Source organism: Brachyistius frenatus, unplaced genomic scaffold (genome assembly GCF_029030835.1).
Source record: "Brachyistius frenatus isolate BFR_SWC_R1_liver_20210118 unplaced genomic scaffold, ASM2903083v1 Contig_51, whole genome shotgun sequence".
In the NCBI taxonomy this organism is placed as follows: domain Eukaryota; kingdom Metazoa; phylum Chordata; class Actinopteri; family Embiotocidae; genus Brachyistius; species Brachyistius frenatus.
The window spans coordinates 325,001-352,466 of record NW_027210650.1 but is presented as its reverse complement, the minus strand read 5'-3'; the positions used below and the strand labels follow the sequence as shown (position 1 = coordinate 352,466).

General features: G+C 42.6%; 2 protein-coding genes across 3 annotated transcripts in view; both read left to right on the top strand.

Annotated features, from left to right (window-relative positions):
- The first annotated feature begins 2,946 nt into the window (after positions 1 to 2,946).
- Positions 2,947 to 9,974, top strand: LOC138624372 (very long chain fatty acid elongase 6-like). Its single transcript, XM_069704537.1, has 4 exons — positions 2,947 to 3,049; positions 5,297 to 5,428; positions 6,390 to 6,541; positions 7,741 to 9,974. The coding sequence occupies exons 1-4, from the start codon at positions 2,958 to 2,960 to the stop codon at positions 8,169 to 8,171; spliced, it is 807 nt and encodes a 268-aa protein (XP_069560638.1). The 5' UTR covers positions 2,947 to 2,957; the 3' UTR covers positions 8,172 to 9,974.
- Positions 9,975 to 13,425: 3,451 nt separating this feature from the next.
- Positions 13,426 to 27,466, top strand: part of LOC138624374 (transmembrane protein 150A-like) — a 15,893-nt gene continuing 1,852 nt past the window's right edge. For both annotated transcript variants that reach the window (XM_069704539.1, XM_069704538.1), the window contains exons 1-7: positions 13,426 to 13,667; positions 15,024 to 15,106; positions 16,822 to 16,869; positions 18,779 to 18,865; positions 20,130 to 20,197; positions 23,111 to 23,238; positions 27,225 to 27,402. In XM_069704539.1, coding sequence (XP_069560640.1) covers positions 15,042 to 15,106; positions 16,822 to 16,869; positions 18,779 to 18,865; positions 20,130 to 20,197; positions 23,111 to 23,238; positions 27,225 to 27,402 — 574 coding nt within the window. In that variant the 5' untranslated portion in view covers positions 13,426 to 13,667; positions 15,024 to 15,041. The remainder of the gene's footprint in view (positions 13,668 to 15,023; positions 15,107 to 16,821; positions 16,870 to 18,778; positions 18,866 to 20,129; positions 20,198 to 23,110; positions 23,239 to 27,224; positions 27,403 to 27,466) is intronic.

Here is a 27,466-nt window from a genome sequence, read left to right as displayed (position 1 = left end):
CTGAAAGGCTGCTGAAAGGCTGCTGAAGGCTGCTGAAGGCTGCTGAAAGGCTGCTGAAAGGCTGCTGAAGGCTGCTGAAAGGCTGCTGAAAAGCTGCTGAAGGCTGCTGAAGGCTGCTGAAAGGCTGCTGAAAGGCTGCTGAAAGGCTGCTGAAAGGCTGCTGAAGGCTGCTGAAGGCTGCTGAAGGCTGCTGAAAGGCTGCTGAAAGGCTGCTGAAAGGCTGCTGAAAGGCTGCTGAAGGCTGCTGAAGGCTGCTGAAGGCTGCTGAAAGGCTGCTGAAGGCTGCTGAAAGGCTGCTGAAGGCTGCTGAAAGGCTGCTGAAAGGCTGCTGAAAGGCTGCTGAAAGGCTGCTGAAGGCTGCTGAAAGGCTGCTGAAAGGCTCTCCGTGTACTCTACAGATTCACAGTAACTCTTTCATCCCCCAGCGGCTGCTCGGTTCTCAAACTCAAGATCAGTGAAGTCTTCTCGTTAAACTGCGTCGGTCAATCGGCCGCGCCGAGTTACAAATAAAGTAGTTGTTTGGAAACAGAAAACACACCGGCTCTTTTTTCACGGTCTCTGAGGTTTTACATGTCTCTGTTATTTTTTATTTTTAGCCTCTTTTATGCTGGTTTGTAGTTGTTTTGACTCTCCTTAAAAACACTAAGATGTTAGTTTTGAGTGATTCTGAGTGTATTTCTAGTTGTTTTGAACCCGACTGAATCTATTTCATGTTTTAAGTCATTCCTCGGCTCCTTGTGGTTGATATTGGTCATTTTGAGTCCATTTCTAGCTGTTTTGAGTCATTCTGAGTCTAAATCGATCAGTTCTGAGTCATTCTGAGCCTCTGTGATCTATTCGAGTCCTTTTGCATCGCTTTGTTACTGTACAACGTTGCTTTGTGGTTGTTTCATTGACAAACGAGACACTTTAAACACAGACTCTGGACCAGCGGCCCCACAACTCACTGGATTAAGCTGAATGTAATGTCATGTTTTGTCCAGCAGATGTCCCTCTGTGTTTATCCTTTTAGTTTGTGTAATCATCCTGTCACATTCTCAGTCTGGGCTACCTTTGCCCTGTTTGTGTCAAAGGTTTCTGCAACAGATGGGAGGATTTGCCAATAAAGATAAGGAAGCATTCACTGAAAAGGCATGTAGAGTGGATTTTATAGCGCTATAACCGGAAGAATAAAGGCTTTTATCAGATATTATATACACAAATTCAAAGAATAGAATGAATATTCTAGCAAATTTAACATGTAAGGTTGAAAGTAATAAATATTTTTATTACAGGTTATTCTGCAGATAATTTTCGGACTGATTAAACTTTAGAAAAAAGTTTAAAAAATGTCCATCACAGTTCCCTGAAGTCTAAGGTCATGTCTTCACTGTGTCAATATGTCCGATCAAAGGTCCAAAACTCAAAGATAATTAGTTTATCACCATATAAAACTAAATAAGTAAGTGTACATTTTGTTTCACCAGAATGAAAACTGTAGCCTGAGACGGGATTTTTTTGGGGGCATTTTTGCTTAAAAAACAACAACTACTCGTCATCTAATCAATTCACTTGGAAATGTGAAGACAAAGAAAGAAAACTGAATAATAATTGCATGTAATAATTTTTTTTTAAGCATAAACACACCGCAGTCATTAAAATCAGGGATAGTTGGCACATAAACAGTATTTTTAGAGCATTTTTACAGCATGTGCATGCAATGTATAATAACATTATTTATACAATCTGACGCTGCTAAAATGAATTATGAATAAAAAAAATGCTTTTGGAAATTCTTAGAATACATTTGCCTCATAAACTAAAGTATAATTCTGTCTTTTATGTGATATATAATCTGAAAAGTATCGTTCGCTATCAGTGACCCAAACCAGGGTTCTTCGAGTTCTTCTTCATGGTGTTAATACTCCTGGTGCTCATGCTCCCACCAGGCTACGTCAGAGACAAGCCCCGCCCCCTCTGTCACTGCATGCTCCAGGAGAGAGCAAGGACGTGTACTGGGCGACCGGAAATGATCACATTCACCTTCATAATAAAAGTTGGATTTGATTTGCGTTAACCCTTTGAGATAAAGACAAATACCAGCGATAAGTTGTTGTCGACAGTTTTGAAATGATTTGTGTTCAGTTTGCATCAAAGGTTTGAAACCTTGCGGTGGTTCTGCATCAATTCGGTTCATCAATCTGCATCTATGTGCACATTTATTGACTATTGAGGGCAGTTTGCATCTCATTTTTGTTGGTTTCTGGCTATTTTGAGTTTCTGTTATTGTTTCTGCGTTGTCGCTTGTGTTCATTTTGCGTTCTGCTTCTCTATCTGGTGGGTTCGTGTCTTCTTTTGTCATCATTTTGTGGCTGTTTTGTAGTCGTTCGAATGTCATGAATGAAGGTTGTTTTGCATCCGTTTGTGATCATTGTGGCTCTTTTGTTTAAGTCGATATTGTCGCTTCGAGTGTGTTTATGTGCTGTTTTGCATATAATTATGTTCATTTAACTTTTTTTGTGTTGGTTTATATTTCTTTTTGATCGTTTTGAGTTTCTTTGTGGTCATTCAGTCTCTCTTTGTTGTTGAATTAATAAACCCCCTATAAATAAATGTTAACCCTCACTTTAAAACAGAGGTTCGATAATCCCTTGCTAGCTACGAGTACTTTTATTTTGAAAGTCCAAACCGGAATATCTTAGTTTCCCCGTGGCTCGCTTGTCCTCTGAAGAAGTGAGTGAGTACATCTGGTGGTACAGCATCCTCCCGTCCCCCGGACTCACCGGTGACAAACCAGCCGGTACCCGCTGGAGAACCGAGCCGCGGTCACCCTGTAGCCCGGCAGCAGCCATCTTCAGCCCGCTTAACATTTATTTCTTCCCCCTCCGAAACCTCTCAGAAACTTCCAGAGCGGGAGAAAAAAAAAGAAAGAAAGAGAAAGAAATCGAAAAAGAAAGAGAAAGAAAGAAAAGCGAGCCATGAACGCGACGGAGCTCAGCCCGCTGGAGGAGTACGACTTCGAGCGGCGCTTCGACGAAAGACGAGCTATGGAGTGGATGCAGGAAAACTGGTGAGTAGTGACAGGACAAAGTTAATAAGCAGAAAATAAACATACATTTAAAAACAACAACCCGCCGGTGTGCTTTGTGTCCCGTCGCGGCTTCCGTCCACGCCGGACCTGGTGTCTCCCGCCGCTTCATAAACCGACCTTATTAATATGCTTTATAACTGTACGTGAACGTGCCACAGCTCTAGATTAGCACGTAATCAGATTACTACCCGCTGTAATTTAAAATGTGCTCTGAAGATGCACCAATGAGACGTCAGCTGTTCTCCTTAGAGGCCAAACATGCATGAAAACGTGATTATTACAGTAACGACGTTATCTCTCTTTCTGTGTGACAAAAAAAAAAGAAAAAAAAAGAAGCAGAATAGCTGCTCAGAAATGACTTCCTCATTGTGCAATGAGCTGTCAGGTTTTATTAAGTTAGATTCAGTTGTGGCTGAGAAACACGGAGAACTCTGCATGTGCTTGGTGGTCAAATAAAGTGCACGGATGCCGAGTGACACGTTTTCATGTACAGCAGGATGTCAGTCAACCGTTTACACCACCTTTCACTTCCTCTTCTCACCTCCTTCATGTTCTCAGTATCGGCACGTCTTTCTTTTAAAGTAGCAGAATGCATATTTTCATTTTAATTATCAGTTCATCTGTTATGATTTATTGATATTTATCGGCCCGCTGGAGTCCAAACCCATATCTCTTTTATAGATATGGATATGGTTTTTTTTTAAGACTTGAGTATCATGTTTGGGATCAACTTCAAAAGTTGCAATAAATAGTTGATTAATCAGCCAACCAAGAGATTAAATTGTCAGCTGTTCTGATATTCAAATAACCATTGTATTTATTTTTTGCTGGTGTTTTATTGCAGTTTTTGTCAAGTTTATTTCTCTGCGTTGCGCTTTCAGAGGCAACAAATGCTCAGTCAAGTTTGCGGGACATTTTTTGGGGGTATTTATTATTTTATTTTTTTTGACATTTTATCCCCGAAAATAATTATTAAATTACCAAAAGCCAAAGTCAATCATTGAGAAGTAATATTCCCACTTGTGCGTCAGTAGAGGTTTTTTTTGGCATCCTGCAGGTTTTGTCCTCGTCCAACAGGGACGAACTGGGAACGGCTATCAGAAACCCCCCCGTGGTCTTAACTGGGTCAAGCAGCAGCAGCATCGACTCATCCTGATATGTATTGTGCCAATCTGGATTAGTCATCTGCTCCCAAACAACAGCAGCCTCACGCACATCCTGCTTTTACAGACTCTTTAGTCAAGTTAAGACAATGCTGATTTAAAATAATAATAATAATAATAATCATCATTAATCATAAGTTGTTGTTTTGTTTTTTTAACTTGAAGCAGATTAATAGTATCATCAGTGTGCACATTATCATTTCCTCCATTATTCAGTATTCAGCTCAGCTGTTTCTGCTCCAGAGATGACCTTCTCTGTCTTTTGCAAGTTTTGTCTTTAGGGTGTCCCCCTCCCAAAATTTTTAGACAATTTTACACCGATATGGTAACAAAAATGATGTAAAATTGCACATTTTTAACTGGAAAACCTAAACCTCACTTAGTGGATGACCCCCACCCCCCTAACTCTTGAGAGAAAACACTGAAACCGTATCGGTGATTGTGGACGAGCCAGACGGAGAGAAAATTGCCTCATCACCCAGAACTGGCAGTCTGAGCGGTCAGTGTGTCAGCGACTAATCTCCCAGAATCCTCTGCTGTGATTATAAATGAGAAGGGGCTGGTGTCGGGAGTGATCGGTCGGCGTTATAAAACTGACATGATCTAATTCATGGTTTTGATTTAAAAAAAACAAAGGAAAAAAAAGAAGTGCTGACTTGACAAATGGCCCCAGAGGGCAGACAGGTCACATTGTGTCATATTTGTTTTTTAATTGCGTCCGTCTGGTGTAATTGTGTAACCCTGCTTATGTAAGAGCGCCACATCTGTGATGGACTCGTGTTTCAGGGTCTGAAGAGGTGATGTAGGGTTCAGCCGGGCTGTTTGTCAAGTGGGTGGGGGCGGGGTGGGGGCGGGGGGGGGGGAGTCATCCTCTTCCTCTGGTTTTGTAACCCAGTAGAACATGTCGACCTATAACACCAAACGATACTGAACAACAGGTTTCAGATTCCCCTCAGGTGAATCGTGGTGTTCCTGTTATTTTGTCCACGTCCTGCCTGCTGTGTATATTTTAGGTGTCGACTCACCGTGTTTTTTTTTGTTGTTGTTTTTTCCTCATCTGCAGGAACAAGTCGTTCATGTTCTGCGGCCTGTACGTTGCACTCGTGTTCGCCGGCCGCTACTTCATGAGGGAGCGGCCGAAGCTGAACCTGCGTCGCCCGCTGGTGCTGTGGTCACTCAGCCTGGCCATCTTCAGGTGGGACACACCCACACTGCTGCACCTGGAGGGGGGGGGGTAATAATTAATTGACAGTAAATGTGATTAATTACTCAGGTCATTCATATCATTGTAAAATGAGTCTTCATGGGGTTTTAAAGTATTAAAAGTGGATAAATTTCGCGAAACTTATGACCTCAAAAGTATTACGAAGTCTTAAAGACAACTCTCTGAGGTATTAAATTGTGCAGCTTGTTTTTAATACTGTACATGTTTGTCCAGAGAGGTTGTCTGCTTAAGTTTGCCACTTTTAATTTAATACACATCGATAGTGTTTGAAGGTCTGTCTTATCTGAATTATGTTGCATTGATTAGAAATGGTTTAGTTGAGGTCTTAAAATAGTAAAACTAACTCCTGGACTCCTCCGTCGACCCTGCTTTGGTGTTTTCACCTTTTTATTTGATATTCTATAAATTAAATGATGAATTAAAAGTTTTTTCCAGCTAATTGTTCCATAAATTATCATCTGTATGTGATATGTTGCGGCGTAAACGCCTCTGATTTACTGCCATGTATTGGATGTTGTAGTAATTTCACTGTTTCTGGGTAAACAGGAAGGTTTGCTGCTTTTAGCTGCAGGAGGCTTCACATGCTGCTGAGACAGTTCAGGGAGGCAACAGGATCCGAGAACATGTTTAAAATGTTGAAGATGAAAACAACGGACACATTCCTCGCAGGATTTAAAGCGATTAAAAGTTCAGACAGATGTTCACAGAATTATATAATAATAAACTTTATTTGTATAGCAAAAATCAGGAGTATAAAAGAAATAAGAATTCATCACTAAAATCAGCAGAAGGCTCTCAGATAAAAGTGTGTTTTAAGAAGAGACTTAAAAGATGTCGCTGACCCTGCAGACTTTTATTTCCTCGGGCAGCTTTGACTGAAAATGCTTTGTCAGCTTTCAGTTTTAAGACGCGTTTTTGTGTTTTGCTGCAGTATCATCGGCACGGTGCGGACCGGACTCTACATGCTGCACGTTCTCACCAACAGCGGCTTCAGACAGTCGGTGTGCGACAACAGTTTCTACAGCGCCCCCGTCACCAAGTTCTGGGCCTACGCCTTCGTCCTCAGCAAAGCCCCCGAGCTCGGTGAGATGTTTCGATAGCATTTAAATTGAAAGTGAAACAGGTCGTTCACATGTTGAATTAGAGGCGTTTAAATACCGTCGGAAAGTGGAATAGTTTCACCTCATCGTTAAATTGTCTTGTTTTACTCTGAAGTTCTTTTGACCTTCAAATTACCAAATTAATCTCCAAAAAATAAAGAAGATGAGATTTCCTAACAAACCACTTATAAACTTTAACTTTAAGCGACCGAATCATTTTCCTCTTCCAGTAGATTTATCAGACGTTTATCTTAAGAGCTGTCTCTCTGGGTGGAGATGAAGATCTCCGTGTCTGCACGGTAATCTGGTCTCGGAGAGCGCCTCAGATTTGCTCGGGGAAAATGGAGGCAGATGCTGAGGTCGGCAGGAAAATCTCCATTAGTGCATGATTGATACGGACGATGTTTCCTCCGCGGCAGGCAAGAAGGATGTTTTCACATTCCTACAGCCGGGCCGTCATTTTACTGCAGGGTGCTAGACGGTACGAGACGGTGTAATCAGAGCAAATAAAATATGTTTTAAAATCAGAAATGCAAGATAATTGTGGTATAAAACAAGCTCACCCAGGCAACTGTTGTTATTTGGGAACATGGGCGCACATCTGGAGGAGCCAAACCACTGCATTTGTTGCTAAAATTGAAACCGAATGCAACCACGGTAGGTCAAAGGTTTTTCTTTTGTTTTTCTTTTTTTAACAGGTCCTTAAATACCTCATATTTTCCTACAAAGCTTCCAGAGCAGTGAAATGTAATTTGGCACCGCCGAGAGACGAATTTAGTAAAACCACTTAACTGATTCAACACGAACGAGGAAGACGTTTTTCTGATCAGCAGACGCTTTTAAACTAAACATAAGTCACAAACTAAAATAACTTGTCAGTTTTCCATTTAATTAGTAACAGAGATTGGTACAAGTTCTTTTCAGGAAAACTGCAAAAGTCAGCAGAAAAAAATTAACCGACCTGCAAAATGAAGCTTTACTATATTTTTATAAACGGGTCTCGGTGAGTTTTTGTACCGGAGAATAAAACACTTTTTCGGTACCTTACTGTGAGAATTTCGACAAAAAGAAGAAAAAAAAAAGAGAGAGACAGCGATAGAATATGAAACAGTACAATAATGTTATTATTTAAATGTATTGAAAGTGCTGGTGAATGACTGGTGTCCGCCCGTCCCTCCCCAGGAGACACGGTGTTCATCGTCCTGCGGAAGCAGCGCCTCATCTTCCTGCACTGGTACCACCACATCACCGTGCTGCTGTACTCCTGGTACTCCTACAAGGACCAGGTGGCGGGCGGCGGCTGGTTCATGACCATGAACTACGCCGTCCACTCGCTCATGTACACGTACTACGCGGCGCGGGCGGCCAGCCTGCGGGTGCCCCGCCCCTTCGCCATGATCATCACGGCCACCCAGATCCTGCAGATGGTGATGGGCCTCGCCGTGGTGGGCCTGGTGTACCGCTGGCAGCACGACGTGCACTGCCCGTCCAACATGGACAACATCACGTGGGGCTCGCTCATGTACCTCAGCTACCTGGTCCTCTTCGCCTTCTTCTTCTACAACTCCTACCTCAGAGGCTCCTCCCGGGACAAAGCGTCCAAGGCGGAGTAGCGAGGGAGAACGGCGAGCGGCCCGAAGGCTTCGCTCCGTCCTCTCTCTTCTCACGCACGACTTTTTTCTTTGCATCTCAGAATCAGTGATTTATCGGTGGATTCAGAGCGTCAGGAGAGAGAAAGGAGGCCGATGGGTCGCTTTTGAATATCCGGAAGAATGATTAAAGGGGATAGAAGCACTTAAAAACAGCACTCACTATATTTAAATTATTGCCTTGGTCACTTCGACTCTCGGCCAGTTTTTAATAGCAGCTATTAGAGGGCCAAAACGTTTGTCAAAAGGTGTTTCACAGATGTCCGGTGGTCGTAATGAACAAGCGAGTCTGTAAAATGCTCTGAATAACAAAAGTACTTATTAGGTTTTACAATTGTTGGAGAAATAGTTCATCATTCTGCTTGTTTGCATGTCCTCATGTCTGCACGTTAAAACACAGTTATGGAGTCTGAGGTCGGCTCAGACTGGAAGCAGGGGAAGTAAAAAAAATTTTTTAAAAAGCACCAACTTCAACCTTTAAAACCGCAGATTTTAACACAAATGTAAATATATACATACATTTTTTTTTAAACACAGTAACAATACATTGAGTGGCGACCTTTAGAGGCGCTGACAGGTGCAGTTTTCACCTCCGACAGAGCGAAGCTAGCCGTTTCCCTTTGCTTCCAGTCTTTATGCTAAGCTAAGCTAACCTCCTCCACCAGAATGTTTGAACTATTCCTTTTTGAAGTCGTGTCTCCTGCGACCTGCAGGATAGAAACTAAAAAAAGGAATGAAGACTAATGCACTAAATGACAAGAGGGATGTTTATCTCTCACACACACACACACACACATCAGATAATATATCCAACATCTGACGCCATCACTGGAAATACCGGTGTGGTCACAGATCACCGACCTGCCGGCAGCTTCAGCACTCAGTAGGATGCATTCAAAGACCAGGAGCCAGTTGTGTAAAAGTCTGTGTTGCACATAAAGGCAGAAACACTGAAGGTATTGTGGTGCTTCTGTCAGATTTTGGGTGAGCACTGTGTTGTCTCACGCTTAGCCCAGAAAATAGATGCAAACGAAGCACTTCTACTTCGCAGACTGTGAGTGACATTTATCGAGCTGCAACTATTTTTTTTTATAATTAATTAATCTTTTCTGTGACTTTTCAAGCAAAAATGTCAAACGTTAGCTGTTTTTTTTATTTTTTATAGCTCCTCTAATGTGCCAATTTGCTGCTTTTGTTTTTGTTGGTGATTCTGAAATGTTTTCTAGTTTTTGAGCGCCACCTTGTGGCTGTGGGAAGTTTTGCCACGTTTTACATTTTAGAGCCTAAACGAACAGTCGATTAAATGAGAAAATTGGAGCATTTATCCATGTATGAAATAATTTAGTTATTTCTAACTCGGCAGCATATCTGTTTATTTGTTATGCGTGTCCTGAAAGCATTGTTGTGTGCTGTTTGTAATGTGTTAGCCCAACCGGGAAAAACAAGACGGAAGGATTTTTACAGGTCCAGTATTTCACAGGCAAAAACATAAATGAAGTTTGAAAATTAGGGACAAAAATAAACAGAATTTGAGCTAACAACATAATTTTGGGTCCCTGCAGATATCTTTACTCCCAGTTTGGGGAAGTTTATGTAAATTATCGACATTCTCGCAACATATTCCGTTTCTGGATTTATTATTTTTTATTTGAATCATCCTTTGTGACTTTAAAGCAACATTTGTCCTTTGCTGCTGTTGGTATTCAACCCTCATATTTCCCCTTTGTGTGTTTTAATACAGCTTATTTGAATAAACCGTCCAACATTCCTGTGGTTCAGATCAAGTGTTGTTGTTTTTTTTAAATGGGAGTTAGAAATTCTCCCTTTTATTGTTTTGCTGTCACATATTTGATGATTTGAACGAGCTCAAATTGTCTCAAGAACAGCGGTTAAAGAATTAGGATGTCCACATACTTATGTCTGTGCCATTCTTTTTTCCCCTGTATTAATTTTAATATGTTAATGGGAGGCCATTTCGCAGTGTTACACTATTGCTGAAGAATCTGTGAAGGATAACATGATGGAGGACAACGCCGTCTGCGATCGTCACAACCGGTTTGAGCAACAGTGAGAGTTTGTCTGAGTTAAAATCCCTGCAGACTCCTGCAGTCTCATAACGAGCAGCTCACATGCAGCCGGAGACACGGAGCTGCTGGGAGGTCGTGGGTTGACAAAGGACAAAAGCTCTGCCTGCTCAGCACATTAGTCTTCCAGCTGTGGGAGGTGACGGGAGAGGACACCGAGGACGGACGCCACGAGGAGCTGAGAGTGAAGCTTTGAAATACTGTATCCCAGAAAGCATCAGGGACAAAACTGCAGGACAATGTTATCCAAAAACCAGCAGCAATTTTACTGTCTGCAACAACATGTCAGGACATTTATGCCTCCTATTTTATGTCAGAGTAGCAGATATTAAAAGGCTTCTTTGACTTTTGATGCTTAAGTGATATTTTCAATGCAGAACTTTCATTTGTGGCGTGAAACTTTGCAGCTCGTTCTGAAAATGCTTAAAAAGCTCTCTTAAATGGGTTTTGGTACCCAGATAACGTTCTCTAAAAGCATCCTAAAATATTTAGTGTTAAATGTTTTCAGTAGGAAGGTTGTTTTTTGTTATGTTCCCAGAATAGATGTATTTTAGGGTAAGGATAAAGTGCTTTAAAAAAACCAGTTAATATGTTGAGGGAGAGAAGCAGATGAAGTCTCTAAGATAAAGTCTTTGGCGCCCTCGTGTGGCAGGAGTTGGACATGCGGCTGGGGACTGAACAGTTTAATACAACTCCTGCACAGACTCCATTTATTTCACGCTAATGAAAAGCAGCTGCGTGAACTACTTCACAGACAGGCACGCGCATAGCCACGTGACGGTGCCTTCAGGTGCCACAAAAATAAATCTGGTTATTCCAAACCTTTGTGCTTCTTTAAAAAAAAAACAAGTTTTACAGTCCTCTTTACAGAGACAGATCACAACTGTTATTTGGATGATCTGGATGATCACTTGTCTTTTTGCATGATGCAGTTGCTCAAGTAATACATTTAGGATTTACTACTAGAGGGAGTATTTGTCCATTTTGTGCTAATTGAACTGTTTCAGACGTATTTTAACATGTTCTCCCGCCACCATCATCTGACAGCTGGATTTGCTTTACAAGCATCGCTGTGGGAATACACGATGTTTGTCTACGAAAGAAATAACATGCATGTAAGAAAATATTGGACACACACACACACACACACACACACACACACACACACAAACACACACACACACACACACACATAAACACACACACACACACACACACACACACACACACACACACACACACACACACACACACATAAACACACACAAACACACACACACACACATAAACACACACACACACACACACACAGACACACACACACACATAAACACACACAGACACACACATAAACACACACACATAAACACACACACACAGACACACACACACACATAAACACACACACACACACACACACACACACACACACACATAAACACACACACACACACACACACACACACACACACACACACACATAAACACACACACACACACACACACACACACACACACACACACACACACACACACACACACACACACACACACACACACACACACACACACACACACACACACACACACACACACACACACACACACACTTACATTTCTTGAGGTGATTATAAACAGACAGTAAAGTTGTACAGGTGTTTTGAATGAAGTCATGAAGGTGATAAAAGTATTAAAAGTATTAAAACAGAGTTTCTCGGTTGGTTCCTTCTTTAAAACTGAGCAGCTGCAGCCTCTGAAACACACTGATGTCGGCCTGAGGCCGCAGGTCATTTCATGTGAGATGTGAAGTACCTGAAGTAGTTGTCTGGATGAAATGTGCTGAACACTAAACTCACTTGTTAGAAGTGTCTTCGTCCTCTGGTTGTTGTCCTCTGCGCTGTTAGCAGCCGACGTCCTCCCGTTAGCCTCCGTGAGTTCCCGTTAGCCTCCGTTAGCTCCCGTTAGCCTCCGTGAGTTCCCGTTAGCCTCCGTGAGTTCCCGTTAGCCTCCGTTAGCTCCCGTTAGCCTCCGTGAGCTCCCGTTAGCCTCCGTGAGTTCCCGTTAGCCTCCGTTAGCTCCCGTTAGCCTCCGTGAGCTCCCGTTAGCCTCCGTTAGCTCCCGTTAGCCTCCGTTAGCTCTGGGCCCTCTCTCTGCCCAGCTGTGTCCCGAGGTGCGTGTCTGCCACCGGGTGTGCTGCCGTTACGTTCTGTCAGTGGTTGACTCTGATGAACCAGGTTTACCTCTTTTTGATAGCCTTGTAGAGAAACATGAAAGCCGCTTCAGTTGCCATTTTGTTCCCGTTGCGCCAATTTGGGGTTACGTCAGGTGACCTTTGACCTGACTGTTTGGCCTCATTTCCTGCCGGACCGAAGGTTTGGAACCAAGAACCATCGATCAGCTGAAACTTAAAATACTCTCTAAATCACTGCATCAAAATATGAACATATGCAAAAAAAGTCTTAATTATTATTTGTATTATTGTTATTTTTGCTTTTATCTCTCAAATTCGGACTGAACATATAAAGTAGCATAAAATTACAAAAATACATTTCGGCCAGTGAGTGCAGTACTCTGTTATTGTACTCTGTTATTGTACTCTGTTATTGTACTCATTCTTTCACAGTCAGCTAATCAGGAGTCCAACAGATGGCGTGAAGGCAGCACATCGGCTTTCCTGGAAAACATTTTGAATTCTTTAAGGAGAAAAAAAACCAAGTTGAAATGCAGTATCACGGACGACACTGGAGTGAACACATGACTGGTGTGTAATTGATCATAAATGTGGTTGTAAAATCTGTTTTCCAGGAACAAGACGAAGACATGATCAACAGCATCAGTGCCTGAAGTGTCTGATTTGTCTTATATGTACGAAAAAAAACCACAGAGTCCAGTTTTAAAATGAGCTTATGTAAAAAAAAAATTTTTTTTTTTTTTAAAAAAAGGTGAGAAATAAAAAAAATCTTGACACCAGTGAAATAAAAAAAACGGGCTTTAAAACCAGTTTTTACTGTGAAGTAAAAAAAACAATGTGTCCTTCCAATGCGGTAAAAAAAAAAAAAAAAACCCAGTCCTGGGAGGAGTTAAAAGTTTGTGCCTCCAGCTGCTCTTCGGACCACAACAAACCCGCAGCAGACGGAGGAAGAGCCGGAGTGTGATGAATGAGAGCCGGAGAACATCTCCAACCTCCGTCTCTCTCATCCACACGATGCGGTGAATGCGTCGCTGCTGTTGACGATGAAACCAGGAAGAAGCTCGGATTTACTCAAACTTTCTGCAACTTTTCCTTCGAGTTTGGAGGAGCTGAGATGAAAGAGAGAGACTGAGGTTTTTGTTGCTGGTTGTTGTTGTTGTTTTTTCCACGGAACAAACAAGAGCGGTAAGGACGCGCCGGTTTCTGTTTCTCTGCTCCAAAAATGACATAAAAGAAGGTTTTATGTCGCTTAATAGTGAAATAAAATTTAAAAAATCATCATAGTTTAGTGTGTATTAAAAACAGGAAAATACTCGTTAGATGCTTAAACGCGATTTAAAAATCACTCAAATGTTTGATTTTGGTTTTTGTGTGCAAAATGCAGCAGTTTTGTTATTTTTATATATATTTTAATGTGTTGGGTTTTTTTTTTTACAACATTTCTAATGCTTGACCAGAATGGCAGCTATGGTATTTCCTCCATTTTATTGTTTTTTTTAATTATTTTTCCATCTTTTACTGTGGCATTATATATATTATATTTATGGACTGTTATTACAGATAACATTCATGGTGTGGGTCAAGGTGGAGCTCATTTTAACTATTAAATAATAGTAATTACATATTTATTGTATGTAAATAGATACATTTTTCATCTGAAATAAAACAAAATTAAATAGTAACTACAGCTATAATATTTATTGTAAAAAGTACATGATTTGCCTTTTTAAAGCAGTATAAGTTACTAAAACTAAAACTACTCAGATTTTAAGAATGAAGAGAACAAGAAACCCCCAAAAAATATTTGTATCAAGTATACCGATGACATCTTCTCAAATTATGTCGTATATTCTCAAGTATTTCTTTAATTTTGATCTCACTGAATTCAATATATTCAGAAAAGCATTACACCAATTTTACTCTGTTAAGGTCAAGGAGACCGTGTTTGTGTTTGTATGCCGAGATATCGCCGCGATAAGTTTTGAGAGGTCTTCATATCTGCTGCATTAATCTCTACTTGCATGAACACACCTGACTCTCAGTGACTGATCAGTTTCCGGGCTGAGTGTATTGATCTTCTTTCTTCTGCCTTATCCTCCTGTGGTGCTGAACAATACTCCTGTTAAACACAATCACTGTTGCTTAATCTCTGGGCTGGTTAATTCATTAACTACAAAAGTGACATGTAAAAAAAAAAAAACTCTCAAAAATATTCAATTTCTAATAATACAATCAGTAAATTGCCACTTTTTTGTTGTTGTTGTTGTTGCATTTTTTTGTTTCATAAACGACCCAAACGATTCATGAATGATCAGAAATCTGTGATTTCATGATGTTGTGTTCATGACTCTCACCTGACGGCCTGATCAGAGTGTGTGGTCCTTCAGGTGTGTGACGAAGCTGCTGTGTGTGTGTGTGTGTGTGTGTGTGTGTGTGTGTGTGTGTGTGTGTGTGTGTGTGTGTGTGTGTGTGTGTGTGTGTGTGTGTGTGTGTGTGTGTGTGTGTGTGTGTGTGTGTGTGTGTGTGTGTGTGTGTTTGCAGCGGAGGCCGGCGGTCGTCATGTCCCTGTGGATGATCCTCCCCGTCAGCCTGCCCGTCTTCACCATCACAGGAATCTGGGTCGTGTGAGTAGCTCCTGTCTGTTTTGAGGATTTTAAAAGTTTTAACATTTTTATTTAACAACTCAAAGACTCTTAAAAAAAAGAAGAAGTGATTTTTATCAAATTAGAAACGACAAATCAAACTGAAGAACCCTTTAACTCCCTCAGATGAGGTCACGTTTTGGCAGCAGGGATCACGATGACCTCTGTCGACTGTACAAAGTCAACGTGTCCTTTTTTGGAAGCTGTTTAATTCAGCGACTGTGCAGAAGAGTTGTTGTTGGAATTCCTCCTTTGGTCTGGTCCTCTTGGCTCCGCCCCCATCCTCTTTGTTTGGAAAAAAAAAAATCAGTCACTTGGCTGCACGCAGCATTCACACATCTGCAGCTCCTCAAACGACAGCGGCTCACAATAAGAGCTGCTTTTATAGTGGAAACGAGCGAGCGGAACATCTGTCACACTACGAGCAGCAGCAACAGGTGGTGTTTCCTCCATCAGGCTCTACGGGGACATCTTAGAGGACTTGGGCAGGACATCTATAGCAGCCTGTAAGGAAGCGGAACAATAATTATTTAGTTTTTGTCACCGCTGATAAGTGAACATTTGTGATGTCACGGCGGACCTGAAACTGGAGCAGAGAAACATCAGATTTTGGGGTCAAACTCTGTGAATGTTCAACCGAGATCCTCGAAACGCTTCAGGAAGTCTCCGGCGATGAAGCCACGAGCCGGGCGAGGTGTTTCTGAGTGACGTTCACGTTTCAAGAGGGGGCGGAGCTTCACTGTCCGAGACCAAAGAAGGTGACGCGTCAGGTCAGGAGACACCAGCTGGGTTTTCTTTGACGTTGGCGGTGGTTGGTGTCACCGTTGAATTCGTCCCCCAGAGTCAGACTGTCAACACTGAGTTCCACTTGGACCTTCTGAGGCGTCTGAGGGGGAAAACATTCGCTGCGAATCACCTGAACTGTGGCGCCATGGCAACAGGGTTCTTTAAAAACAGCTACTATTCTGTAGTGGAAATCACTGCACGGGCTCAGGAACACTTGGCCTCTACCTTCTACTTCTTTCTGTTCGCCAAACGTTTGACCCCAAAATCTGATGTTTCTCTGCTCCAGTTTTCAGGTCCACGATGAAATCACAAATGTTTATTTGGGTTTTTGACCAAAAGTGATGGATAATTTTGAGTCTTATTTGAGCTGGAGTGATGTCATTTCAGTCCACCGAGTAGTTGGTAAAATCTTCGTGCACAAAACCTCATCAGAGGAAAAACTTAAAGTCAGTAGGATTCATCCTCTGGGGAACACGAATACCTGCACAAAATTTCAAGGAAGTGTCTCCAGCAGTTTTTGAGATATTTGAGTTCGAAGCAGGCTGCTGTGTTGATTCCTCTGAACATTTTAAAATGTGTTTCATTTTAATTGTGTGTGTCTAATGATTTATCTAATGTTTAAAAAAAAAAAAAAAACAACAACAGCAGCTCCTCTGGCGTCACAGTAGGTTAAAATACAGCCAGCAGATGTATGACGGAGACTCCCCGCCTCAGTCTGTGGAAACAGTGATTCATAAGCGTTTTTGTTAGAGAAAAATACGCTGAACGGGCATTTATCTTGCTTTATGTGACGGTGCTTTCAAATACATTTCAGTAAAAATTTAACTTTTAACAAAAATATTAAAGTCAGTCTGATCAACCCGATTCATGTCTTCCTGTTAAACTGATTCTCGTCTCCTGTAACTTTACAGATACGCGATGGCCCTCTACAACCAGCACGTCTGCCCGGTGCACAACTGGTACGACACACACACACACACACACACACACACACACACACACACACACACACACACACACACACACACACACACACACACACACACACACACACACAAAACAACACGTGCTGTCAGTGATGCTGCTGATGTCTGTGAAAAATGAGGCCTATGCAGAAGTGCCTTAAGCTGCAATACCACTGAGTGCCACTAGAGGTCGGCTCCAAAAAAGCCTCCATAGACTCCCATTCAACTTCACCTGAAATTGTTAAGTCAACAATTTTTTTTCGAGTTTTCTCGGTGTTGTTAGCTAAAGTCACTCCTTCTTCTTAGTTTTCTGGAGGTCCATCTGAAAATAATCCCTCATTCATTAGAAAAGAAGATTCAAGAAGACCTGTTTTTGGGGGCGTGTCTGTTTGATTGACAGGCCTGTGATGCAGTCAGGTTACAGCTATCGGTGGGCGGGACATAGTATCGTCAGGTTTCCAATCCAATCAGTCAGCTCCACCGTTGGCTCCGCCCCCCAGCTCATCCAAATATGGTCACTTCCTGCTCCAAACCGCTCTGAACTAGCAAAGATGGCGACATATGTTTAATATTTTTCTGCTGTGAGACGCCTCATCAAGCAGAAAACAGCGACTTGATTGCAGCTTACAGATGTTACCTGTTAACCAGGTGAACAGTCAGAAACAGATCACATCACTACTGGTTTTCTGTTCAGATTCATTCAATTTGGAAACAAACAGAAAATATGAGTTTTGAAAAGTAGCCGGCTTTCTGTGGATGTACTTTAAAAGTTTGTTAATGTTTCTCAAAAACTGTGAATAATTACTCGTCGCAGCACACGTGTCCACTCTGAACGCTTTGAAAAGAGGAAGAAAGACAAAACAAACAGCATTTTCTCACCTTCAGCGTTTGTTTAGCAGCGATTAAGGAAGAGGTCGTTTTCAGCGGGTTTTTTATCGGACTCGGTGAAATGAAGCTCAAAGCGGAGATGAAGAATCCAAACGGACGCTTGAAAATGGGAAAAAGAGGAGGAACTGGTTATCTCGGATATCCAGGGACCTCTGAGGAATGTGAGGCCTCAACGTCGGATTCAAATCACCTGTTTGGCTTTGCAAGTTTCTGCACAGCTGGTTCAGAAAACACACAAATACACCAAAATACATTAATAACAGTTCCAGTTATCTGAAACATCTCAGCACACATCTGTAAAACATCTGTATTACCCGCCGGTGTAAAGAGTTCCCGCAGATACTTTAAGGGGAGTAGTTTTTATTTAATTTCCTCCTGCAGTTTCTGTGTGTCCAATTCTTTGAATAAGCGGTGATGGATTCTTCGTTTTATTCCTATAAAAAGGTTTAAGGAGGATAAAGGAGGATAAAAAAGAGGAAAAATTTGACCTTGAAGTCACATAAAAAAAGAGAATATTAGAGGGCCAAGGAAAGAGCCTTGAGGAACTCCAGAAGTGAACTGGAATCACAGTTACTGTACAGAATTTCATATTAGAGATAACAATTCATCTAAAGCTGATATTCTTATTTTATGCTTAAGTTGGTAAACTGTATAAATAAAATTAAAAAACGCAGTAAAAGCAATAAAATCTGTGTTTTACAAGTCGAATAGAATATCATAAACAAAATTTAAAAAATGAACCTGACAACTTGTTTGTAGTTTGAATCCTTTACCACCAGATTATGTAATGAAACGTTTGATACAGCTCACAGTTGTGTAATAAAAAACAACACATGCAGCGGAGACCTTTCACCTAAAAACTTTTTTGGGTTAATCTTCCACTGCGGTCGGCGTACAGTCGTGACGTCACGGCTGTGTAAAAAAGACATCATTAAGAACCTCTGAGGTGAAAATATAACTAGAAATGGGGATTAAATGTTAAATTTTGTGTGTGTGTGTGTGTGTGTGTTTCCAGGCTGTATAATGAGTCCTGTGCAGAGCAGCTTCCACTACAGAGAGGACCTGTGCTGTGCTGCACTCTGGACAACATCCCCCTCATCAGGTCAGTGAACGCACCTCTTCAAATATCAGTTCAATGATGTCTCCTGTTCCTGTACATGTTTGTGATCTGCCGTGAACCAAAAACAGCTGAATCAGTGACGACAGAGGGAGGAGATTCGTTCCAGAGTATCGTTTGAATACAATAATACCGACATGGTGCTCCGTCACATCGTTTGTGCGTAACAGGAACAGCCTCTGAACTTTCTGACTGAACCGTTGTAGAGAATGACAAAGGGCCAAGAACGGAGCCTTGAGGCACTCCAAAAATCTCAATTAAAAGCTGTGAGATAAATGTAAAAAAAACAAAACTGCAGTAACACTGCAGTAAGATGCAGAAAAGTCTAAACAGAAATGTGGTTTTAACATTGCAAACTCCTAACGAATCAATTAAGTCCTACAAGTAGAAGCTCAAACCGCCGCACAAGCTGCAGTTAGTGTTCAATAAAAAAAATCAAGTAAAAAAGAAAGTTTGATGCAGTCTGACTGTTTTGTATTCTACGTCTGAAAAGGGCTCAATTTGATTGAGTTCAACTGATCCTTATAAAACTGGTGTCCAGACGGCACTTCGGTCTGTTTTTTTGCTGAGTCGGCTCCAGATAGATCGCAGTGATACTTGGTGAGCAGCTGCAGTGCTCAGTGTTGAGAGATAAGCCCACACTTGCCCGATTCAAGGATCTCAGACGGGAGTGTGTGGGGGGCACCTCAACAGGAAGAGGAGCTTTTTGTTGAGAGTAGCGGATCCTTCAGCGCTCTTTGAAATGTCGCCACACTGAGTCGTGAAATGTAAACACGTATACCCCCCGACGACGATACGCAAGAGCGATGAATGAGGCGTTCAGGCTGCCGTCAAGCGCGTCTCTCCGCCTCTTGTGGAAAAAAAAAGTCTGTTATGATGTGGTTGGATAATATTTTTCATGCCGCTTTTGTTTCGCAGATAAAGATCGTTCTGTCCTCGAACCTCCCAGCGAGGGAGTTTCCAAGAAAAAACAGAAACGCTGGCATTGGTTTTAATACCGCAGAGAAGTTAGAGGACACAATTAAGGCCTTTTTTTTTCTTTTTTTTTTAGAGGGGGACTATTTTTAAAGGAATTCGTTCTAAAAGAAAAAAAAAAGAAAAAGAAAAAAAAACAGGGCTAAGAACCAATGTGACCGAGAACAGGAGGTCATAGTTCAAACTGTCTGAGAAGAGAACACGACTCAACTTGCACTTTTCAGCCCACCGAGCCTGGGGGAAAACTAACTCCCCTCTTTTTTTTCTGTTGCAGTAAATGCGGAACGCTGCCACCTGAAAGCTGCTTCTTCAGCCTCATATGCAGCACCGGATCCTTCATAGGTGAGTTAGTTCAGTCAGAAGTCCTTGTGTTTATCTATCGTGCCTCCTGGCTGGTTGAACTGGACTCCTCAGGCTTGTTGTTTCAGCTGCAGCGACTCCAGCCGAGCCTCGGCTGCCAGGGTCCCGCCTCGGCCCTCAGTCTCAGGGAAAAGATTTTACTCTGTTTTAATGCCTTAACACGACCCAGGAGTGTTCACCCTCTGTTCTGCTGTAAAGCATCTATTTTGGAGCGGTTTAATAAGAGGTCGTTGCCCGGTGGTCGGTTTTTGTCCTCTGATTACCGTAGTGAGCTTTTGAGATTTTTTTTTAATGGAGGCTCAAAGCCGGAGATATACTGTAACTCACTGTGAAATTCACGTTCTTCTCTTATTTCCTGCCTGCATCTGTTGAGAGCGGGAATGAAAAATGAGGCCAATGTGGACTTCCCTTTAGCTGCAATACCACCGAGTGCCACTAGGGGTCGGCTCCAAAAAGGCTCCATAGACTCCCATTCAACTTCTCTCATCAAATACGAAGTCAATTAATTTTTCCCACGAGCCACCGTGGTGTTGTTAGCTGAAGTCACTCCTTACTGGTTTTTCTGGCGGTCCTTCTTAAAATAATCCCGTCTTCAATTAGATATTAAGCTCAAAAAGCTGCGTGTGTTTGATTGACAGGCCGGTGGTGCAGTCAAGGTTTCTGCTCTTTCCACTGCGCTGTGTTTACAGGAATCCAGTATAATTTTAAAAAGGTGACGTGGAAACCTGCAAAAAAATTGAACAAAAATCCAGAAGTTGTAATTCATAACCTCAGTTCTCTGGTGCGCCCTCTGGTGGAACCCTTCGGTAACACGCTGAGGCCACAGCAAGCACGTCAGCAGCCCAAGTTCAGAACTGCTCAGAGTAAAAGCTGTGTGTTTGAGACTTAGAGTCGGCTGCACAAGACTGTCCCTCCAGGTTTTGCTGCTAAAGTTCATCTGAAGTGAACTTTGACCCCGAGTACGGCGCCCTCCGTGGCGCACGCTCAGCGGGATTCAGTTCGACTGTCGAGAGGAAACTTTTAAGCGTCTGAAGAAAAGTCAGTTTATGTCGAGCACGTCGTTGCACTCGTACACGTCTTGTTATTATAAACCGCCCCGACTGAAGCCGCCTCCCGGCTCTCGTCTCCGTGACCTCCCGCCGGTGAACACCTGGTTTTAACGAGTCCGTTAACCTGTCACCGGCTCAGTGCCGTTTCTCCGCCTGCCACTCTTCACCAGGACGCAGGACAGACTTCAAGTATTTACATTTCACTGTAAAACATCAGGAGAGCTTTTTTAATGCTGCTGTCAGTTGGTGCAGTTTTACACCTCGTTATCCATCGCTGGAGGGAACTCAGCCGACTTTAACTGAAGGGAGGTTTTTCAAGCTCTCAGGATCTGTCTCGAACTCGACGATCAGATGACGTTCAGCATCTTAAAAGGCGACTAAAGGTTATTTTTCATTAGCAGAAAACGGTTTGAAATGTTTCGTCTTCATATTTCTCATTTACGTCCGACAGTCGGGTGGAGTTCGGTCGTATTTTATCGAAGCTCCAAACTATTATCAAATCATTTTTTAGGTCAATTTTCTGGAGCAAAAATCAGCAGAATGTCCATATATGGTCACTTCTGGCTCCAAAATATCAAAATGCCAAACTTGGAGGCTTCAGATATCCCTCCTGTCTATCAGAGCTGATCCCGATGTGAACAAAGGAAATCGAGATATCGTCCCATCCGAGAGATTAGTTTTGCGTATCTACTTATGAAATGAGTGAAACGATCAACTTCCTGCTCTCAGAGCTCACACGCTGGAAGTTTCCTGAACATCAAACGCTGATATAAACAATACTGAGTTTATACTTGTTAGGGGGGGAGGGAGGGGGTTTGTTTAAGTCCGAGGTGTGGTGCGAGTGCACGTTAGAAGAATGGTAATTGTGTGATCAGACGGTCGATCCCTCGCTGAGACGCGGCAGATAAACCACACAACCCCCCCCCAAAAAATAACAACGGCGTCTTATCGCCGCGTCCTCTCGAGCATCAAACGGCGCCGCGCTGCACTCGGCCGGCAGGACGGCGAAAACAGTTTGTTAGTGCGACGAGCTCCAGATGGAAAGCGTCGGGTGGGAGGGAAGACGCGAGGAATCTGCTCACGTTGCGGAGATCTGCAGCCTCAGCAGAAAAAAACCCGATTTCTCTAGCTTCACATCAGCAGAGATGAAGTGCAATCTCGCCATTATTTGCATTAAATTCCAAATCTATAAAACATCTTCGTTTTTAGATCATTTTGTGAAGGAAGACTCCACAAAAACAACTTCAACAGGGACAATTGATAAAGGAGGGAAATCAGAGCTGCCCTGAGCTCCATGCACAGAAACTAGAAGATGCAGAGTCGGACAGTTGGACAGAAAGACTAAAACTGACTCAAAGATCCATTATTGCAGATTTAATGATGAAATGTATTTAAAAAAAACTTTACCTCCTTGTCTGAGATGTTACACACTGCCAACCGAGAGTTTAAATGTAAATATAAACCCACAGAAACGTGCAGAAATCAAGTCGTGGCGTATTTCAGCCTGAGAGGCGACGCGCAGGGCAAAGAAGACACCGGGCTGAAGGACGGTTTTTCCTCTCAATTTAGAGAAATTAAAGTGCTTCAGCCAAAACAGTGAAAGTGTGTCGAGACAGCAGAGATCCCGCCTCCGTTTGTTGATGTTTGTTTTGAGTAAAGAAAGATGCTGATTGGAGGGCAGCAGTGTGGTTTTTCTTGGGTTCACAGAAATGATCTCCTTCAGACTGTAAACACAGTTCGTGGTGAAGAGACGAGTTCACGGCAGAGAAAAAACACAACGTGGTGATCCAACTGCTCCTCTTTGTGCCGACGTGACGTTTTTTTTTTTTTTTTTCTTTCACTGCAGTGATGCTGATCGGCCTGCTGCGCTACGCCCACGTGATCGAGAAGCACCAGAACTGTGTCCTGAACACGGCCGGCCTCTCCACCGGCTGGATCTGTGCCGCCGGGCTCATTATGGTGGGAAACTTCCAGGTAATGACAAAAAAAAAAAGTCACTCATTCTTCATTATTAGAGTCACTGTTAAGAGTAGATGTCCAGTCATGTGGTGAAAAACAATATCAAACTTTTATTTTGAAAGTCTGCAGAGTTTCTGCTGCTGTGCTTTTATTTTGAAGGATGTACGTTTCTCCCCGTGACCAAAGCTAACGTTGGTCACATCGGCAGTTTTGCAGTCATTTGATAAAACTACTGTCCTGCACCAGCACATTTGCTGGTTGGTTTCTGAGTCTCTTGGTCAAATATAATGAAGATGTTGAGGAGCACTTCAAGTGCCCTGATTTTAATAGTTTTTAAAAAATGTCATACATGTATATTAATTTTAAAGGCGACAGGAAGAGAAAATTGGTTTTATGGCACCGAAACATTCCAAGCGACACAATCAGTCTTACGCAATCATATTCTAATAAGAAAATAAATAAAACTGCCCCTTCTGCAAAAACGCTGCACTTTCAAAATAAAAGTTACATAATTTCCCAGCGAGATCGCGGTTTAATCGGCCTCCGGTCATTGTGCTGTTGGTGTCTTTGAAAGTGAACGCTCCACCCGACAGGAAAAGCTTTTCCTCTTATCCCCATCAGCGGTGCACATGAAGTTCTTAACTTCTTCTATCATCTCCATAAATAAAAAATAAAGTTTATCAGTGAGCAACCTGCAGCGCCATCGGAGCCGCGGCGGCTCCCTTTGATGCAGCCTCTGGAAAACACAAATATAAATCCAGTTTTTACGACTCCATTCTTATTTAAACCCGGTAAAACGACCCGAGTTATGGATGCTGTTATGTCTCCAAACACCGCAAAGGAATCGACCTCCTCTCTCCTGCTGTCTTTCACCACTTTGTAGACCTTCCAAGGAAATGATCTTTGATGTTGTGTTTTTGTTCCTGCGTGGAAGCCGTCCGACAGCAATCTTAAAACGACAGATATTATTTTGGGCTGCGTGTTCCTGCCCAGTTCAAACGAAGGACGCGCTCTCCGTGATGCAAGTCCCCCCTCTTATTTTGAAAATCTCCCTTCTGTTCTGACTCGTAACGACTCGGCTGTCACCTGTTTGAGTTTTGAAGGACGTACGTTTCTCCCCACGACGCGGCTCGCGTGCGTGTAGCGGTTTGCTGCCCACGTTGTCGTGACGACCAAAAGCTAGCGTTGGTCACATCGGCAGTTTTGCTGTCATTTGAGTTCGGATTTGATAAACCGAATGGGACCAAAGGGAAATTAATAAATAAAAAATATTACTTTAAATCTCGTGATGAAGTCCCTCTCTTATTTTGAAAATCTCCCTTCTGTTCTGACTCGTAACGACTCGGCTGTCACCCGTTTCATCTGCAGCACGTGTACGAACGCGTGTATTTATTTGTTTTACAGTAGATACAGGAACATACTTCAGGTGCAGGAAAACTTTGACTCTCGTGATTTGGGTTTCTGAATCAGTGGAAAGAAAAATGTCCTCAAATGCACCACTAATTTTCAGGTACTTCTGCTTTGTCAGAGGGTAATATTTGTTTTTATCCAGTGCGTCTGTTTAACAGCTGTAATTTACTGCAGATTTTTTTACATACAACACACATGATCTCAGTATGCGGTGCACAATTACACATGAAGGAACAGGACGCCCTCACAAATCCTCACGACCAGCTTCACCTGTCGTTCAAAAATGCCGTACTTCGCCTTCTCAGTGTTTTAACGTGTCGCAGCATGTGTTTTTTTGTTTTTTTTTAAAGATGGCTCGATCCCATCAGACATCAGTTATCAGCTGATCTAAATGAAACAGCTGTTTGTAGTCTTATCGTATGAATACAGCATTTTTTTTAATGAACTTTTAAACCTGCCACATTTGATTTTTGACACTTTTGCTGCAGCAGAAATAAGTAATGCTGACATCATTACCAGCTGATCCGAGACTGGACGGGAACTGGATGGATTTGACATCATTGAGCAGCGCTACTGTCCGATCTCCTGTGATTAAAGTGCCAGCGGGCCATTTCACAGCTACTGGTTACGTTATCAGTTTGTTCAGCTAGTTTAGTTTGTTCGATTGTGACTTTATTTTGAAATTAATTCTTGCAACGTGTGCAGGCTGCCGAAGGTCAGAGCTGCAGGGAGTCTCACATTTCTGCCGCTCCGTCCGGACACATCTGGGCCCCTCGAGAGTCTTTCATCCATCTCAGCCAGCAGCAATTAAGAGGCGGCCCACCGCTCCGCGCTCTGATTGGCTGCGTTGATGGGCCCCCTCCTCCCTGTCCTTCCTTACATAACAGACCTCAGTGTTGGACTCGGAGTGTAAACATGGCGTCCCGATCTAGCGTAGAAACGTGATAAACAGCCGCTCTTGTTTACATCCTGGAGACGGAGGCGTGTGATGGTTCTCCAGAATGCAGCCATCGTTCTGCATCAGGTTCATCACGTTCTCCTTCACTAACATCTTGTTTACTGAGGCTTGTTTTTAGGCTCTTATTCAAAACTGCGTCATATAAATCATCCGTCTACAACCTGATTAAAATGATCGTTTATTTTATAAGTGCAAGAAAGAAAAAAAAAGTGAGGATGACTTGTTTTGTCCAAACAGAAGTTGAAAAGCCAAAAAGAGAAAAAAGCAGGAAAGCATCAACTGTAGAGATGTTTTGTTGATAAAAAATGATTTAAATGATGGATTGATAAAAAGAATAGTTGCTGGCTCGTTTCCTCTGGATCCACACATCCATCGTCTGACTAATTGTTTCCGCTCTAGATGCGATTTTTCAGTGGAAAAAGTTTGTTTTTCTCAAGTGTAAATATTCTTGTTGATTACCGACGACTCTTGTGATTCAGAAATGTTGGTTTCTTTGCTGTAGTTTGTGGTTTTGGATGGAAAGTGAACGGATGCAGCCTGATTAAAAACAAAAAACAACAACTGAAGAGCGCACAGATTCTATTTGTAGAATAAACCACACAAATTAAACCTGTAATTAAACAGCTGTGCTTTTTTTTTCTCCCATAATACACCTGTCATGTCCATGCTCAGGATGAGTCACAGTTACACCAGCTGCGGCAGTTTCAGTGTGTGTGTGTGTGTGTGTGTGTGTGTGTGTGTGTGTGTGTGTGTGTGTGTGTGTGTGTGTGTGTGTGTGTGTGTGTGTGTGTGTGTGTGTGTGTGTGTGTGTGTGTGTGTGTGTGTGACACTGGCTGACAGCAGCAGGTGATGTTGGGTTCAGGCTGACACCAGCTCGTCTGTTTCAGGCGATGATGGAGCTGATGGAGCTGATGGAGATGATGGAGATGATGCGGTCAGCGTTTTGTAAATCGGCATCATTACGGATCGTTGCCGCGCTGCTGTTCATCAGAGGATGTTTGAACGTTGATTACTCAGACTGACCGTGCGAGGTCGGCGTGAACTCTCCGTGTTCGTGCTTTGTTTTGTTCCCACGAGAAAATTATGCTCAGGTGTAAAAGAAAGGAATTATTTTGCTTCTGATATTTTGAAAGCTGAACTTCTGTTTTCGAAGGTTTTTGGAGGATACAGACTTTTATCAAGTATTTTAGTGACGTAACTGTTTTGTAAAAGAAAAAGAAGAAAGCCTTTCATCGGTGGCAGAGCGATACTCAGGAGCGACAGCTAGCTTGTGTAAACAAGAGAAACAATCAATGGATCTCTGGTTTGTGTAACGAGAACAAGCGAGAGTCTCGGTGAGCTCAATGCTGAAGTCCACATGCTAACATGAAGCTGCCAATACTAATAAAAAATTAACTTACTTTAAGGTTTAACCTCTGGGGAACATGAACGTCTGTCATGAATGGTCATGGGCTATAAATCCAACAATTATTAAGAGCATCGTGCTTTAAAACTACAAATGTAAACCTCACGCTGGCTTCAGGGGACCATTAAATTCAGTAGGATTCATCCTCTGGGGAACACGAATGTTCTATTCGATCTGCCGCCAACGTCCACTGAGTAGTGTTTTCGTGCGGTTGTGTTTTTTTCCCAGGTGGATTTTGCCAAAGTGCTCCACTACGTCGGGGCCGGAGTGACGTTCCCCTCCAGCATGCTGTTCGTGTGTCTCCAGTCGGCTCTGACCTACCGGCTGGCCATGACCCAGGACGAGTACCGGGTCGGCCACCTGCGAGCGGGGATGGCGCTGCTGGCGCTCGTCGCCCTGGTGCTCAGTATCCTTCGCGCTAATCTCGGTTTCTACTCGCACCGTGGCTGGTTGTGCTAGCAGTTTGTTTA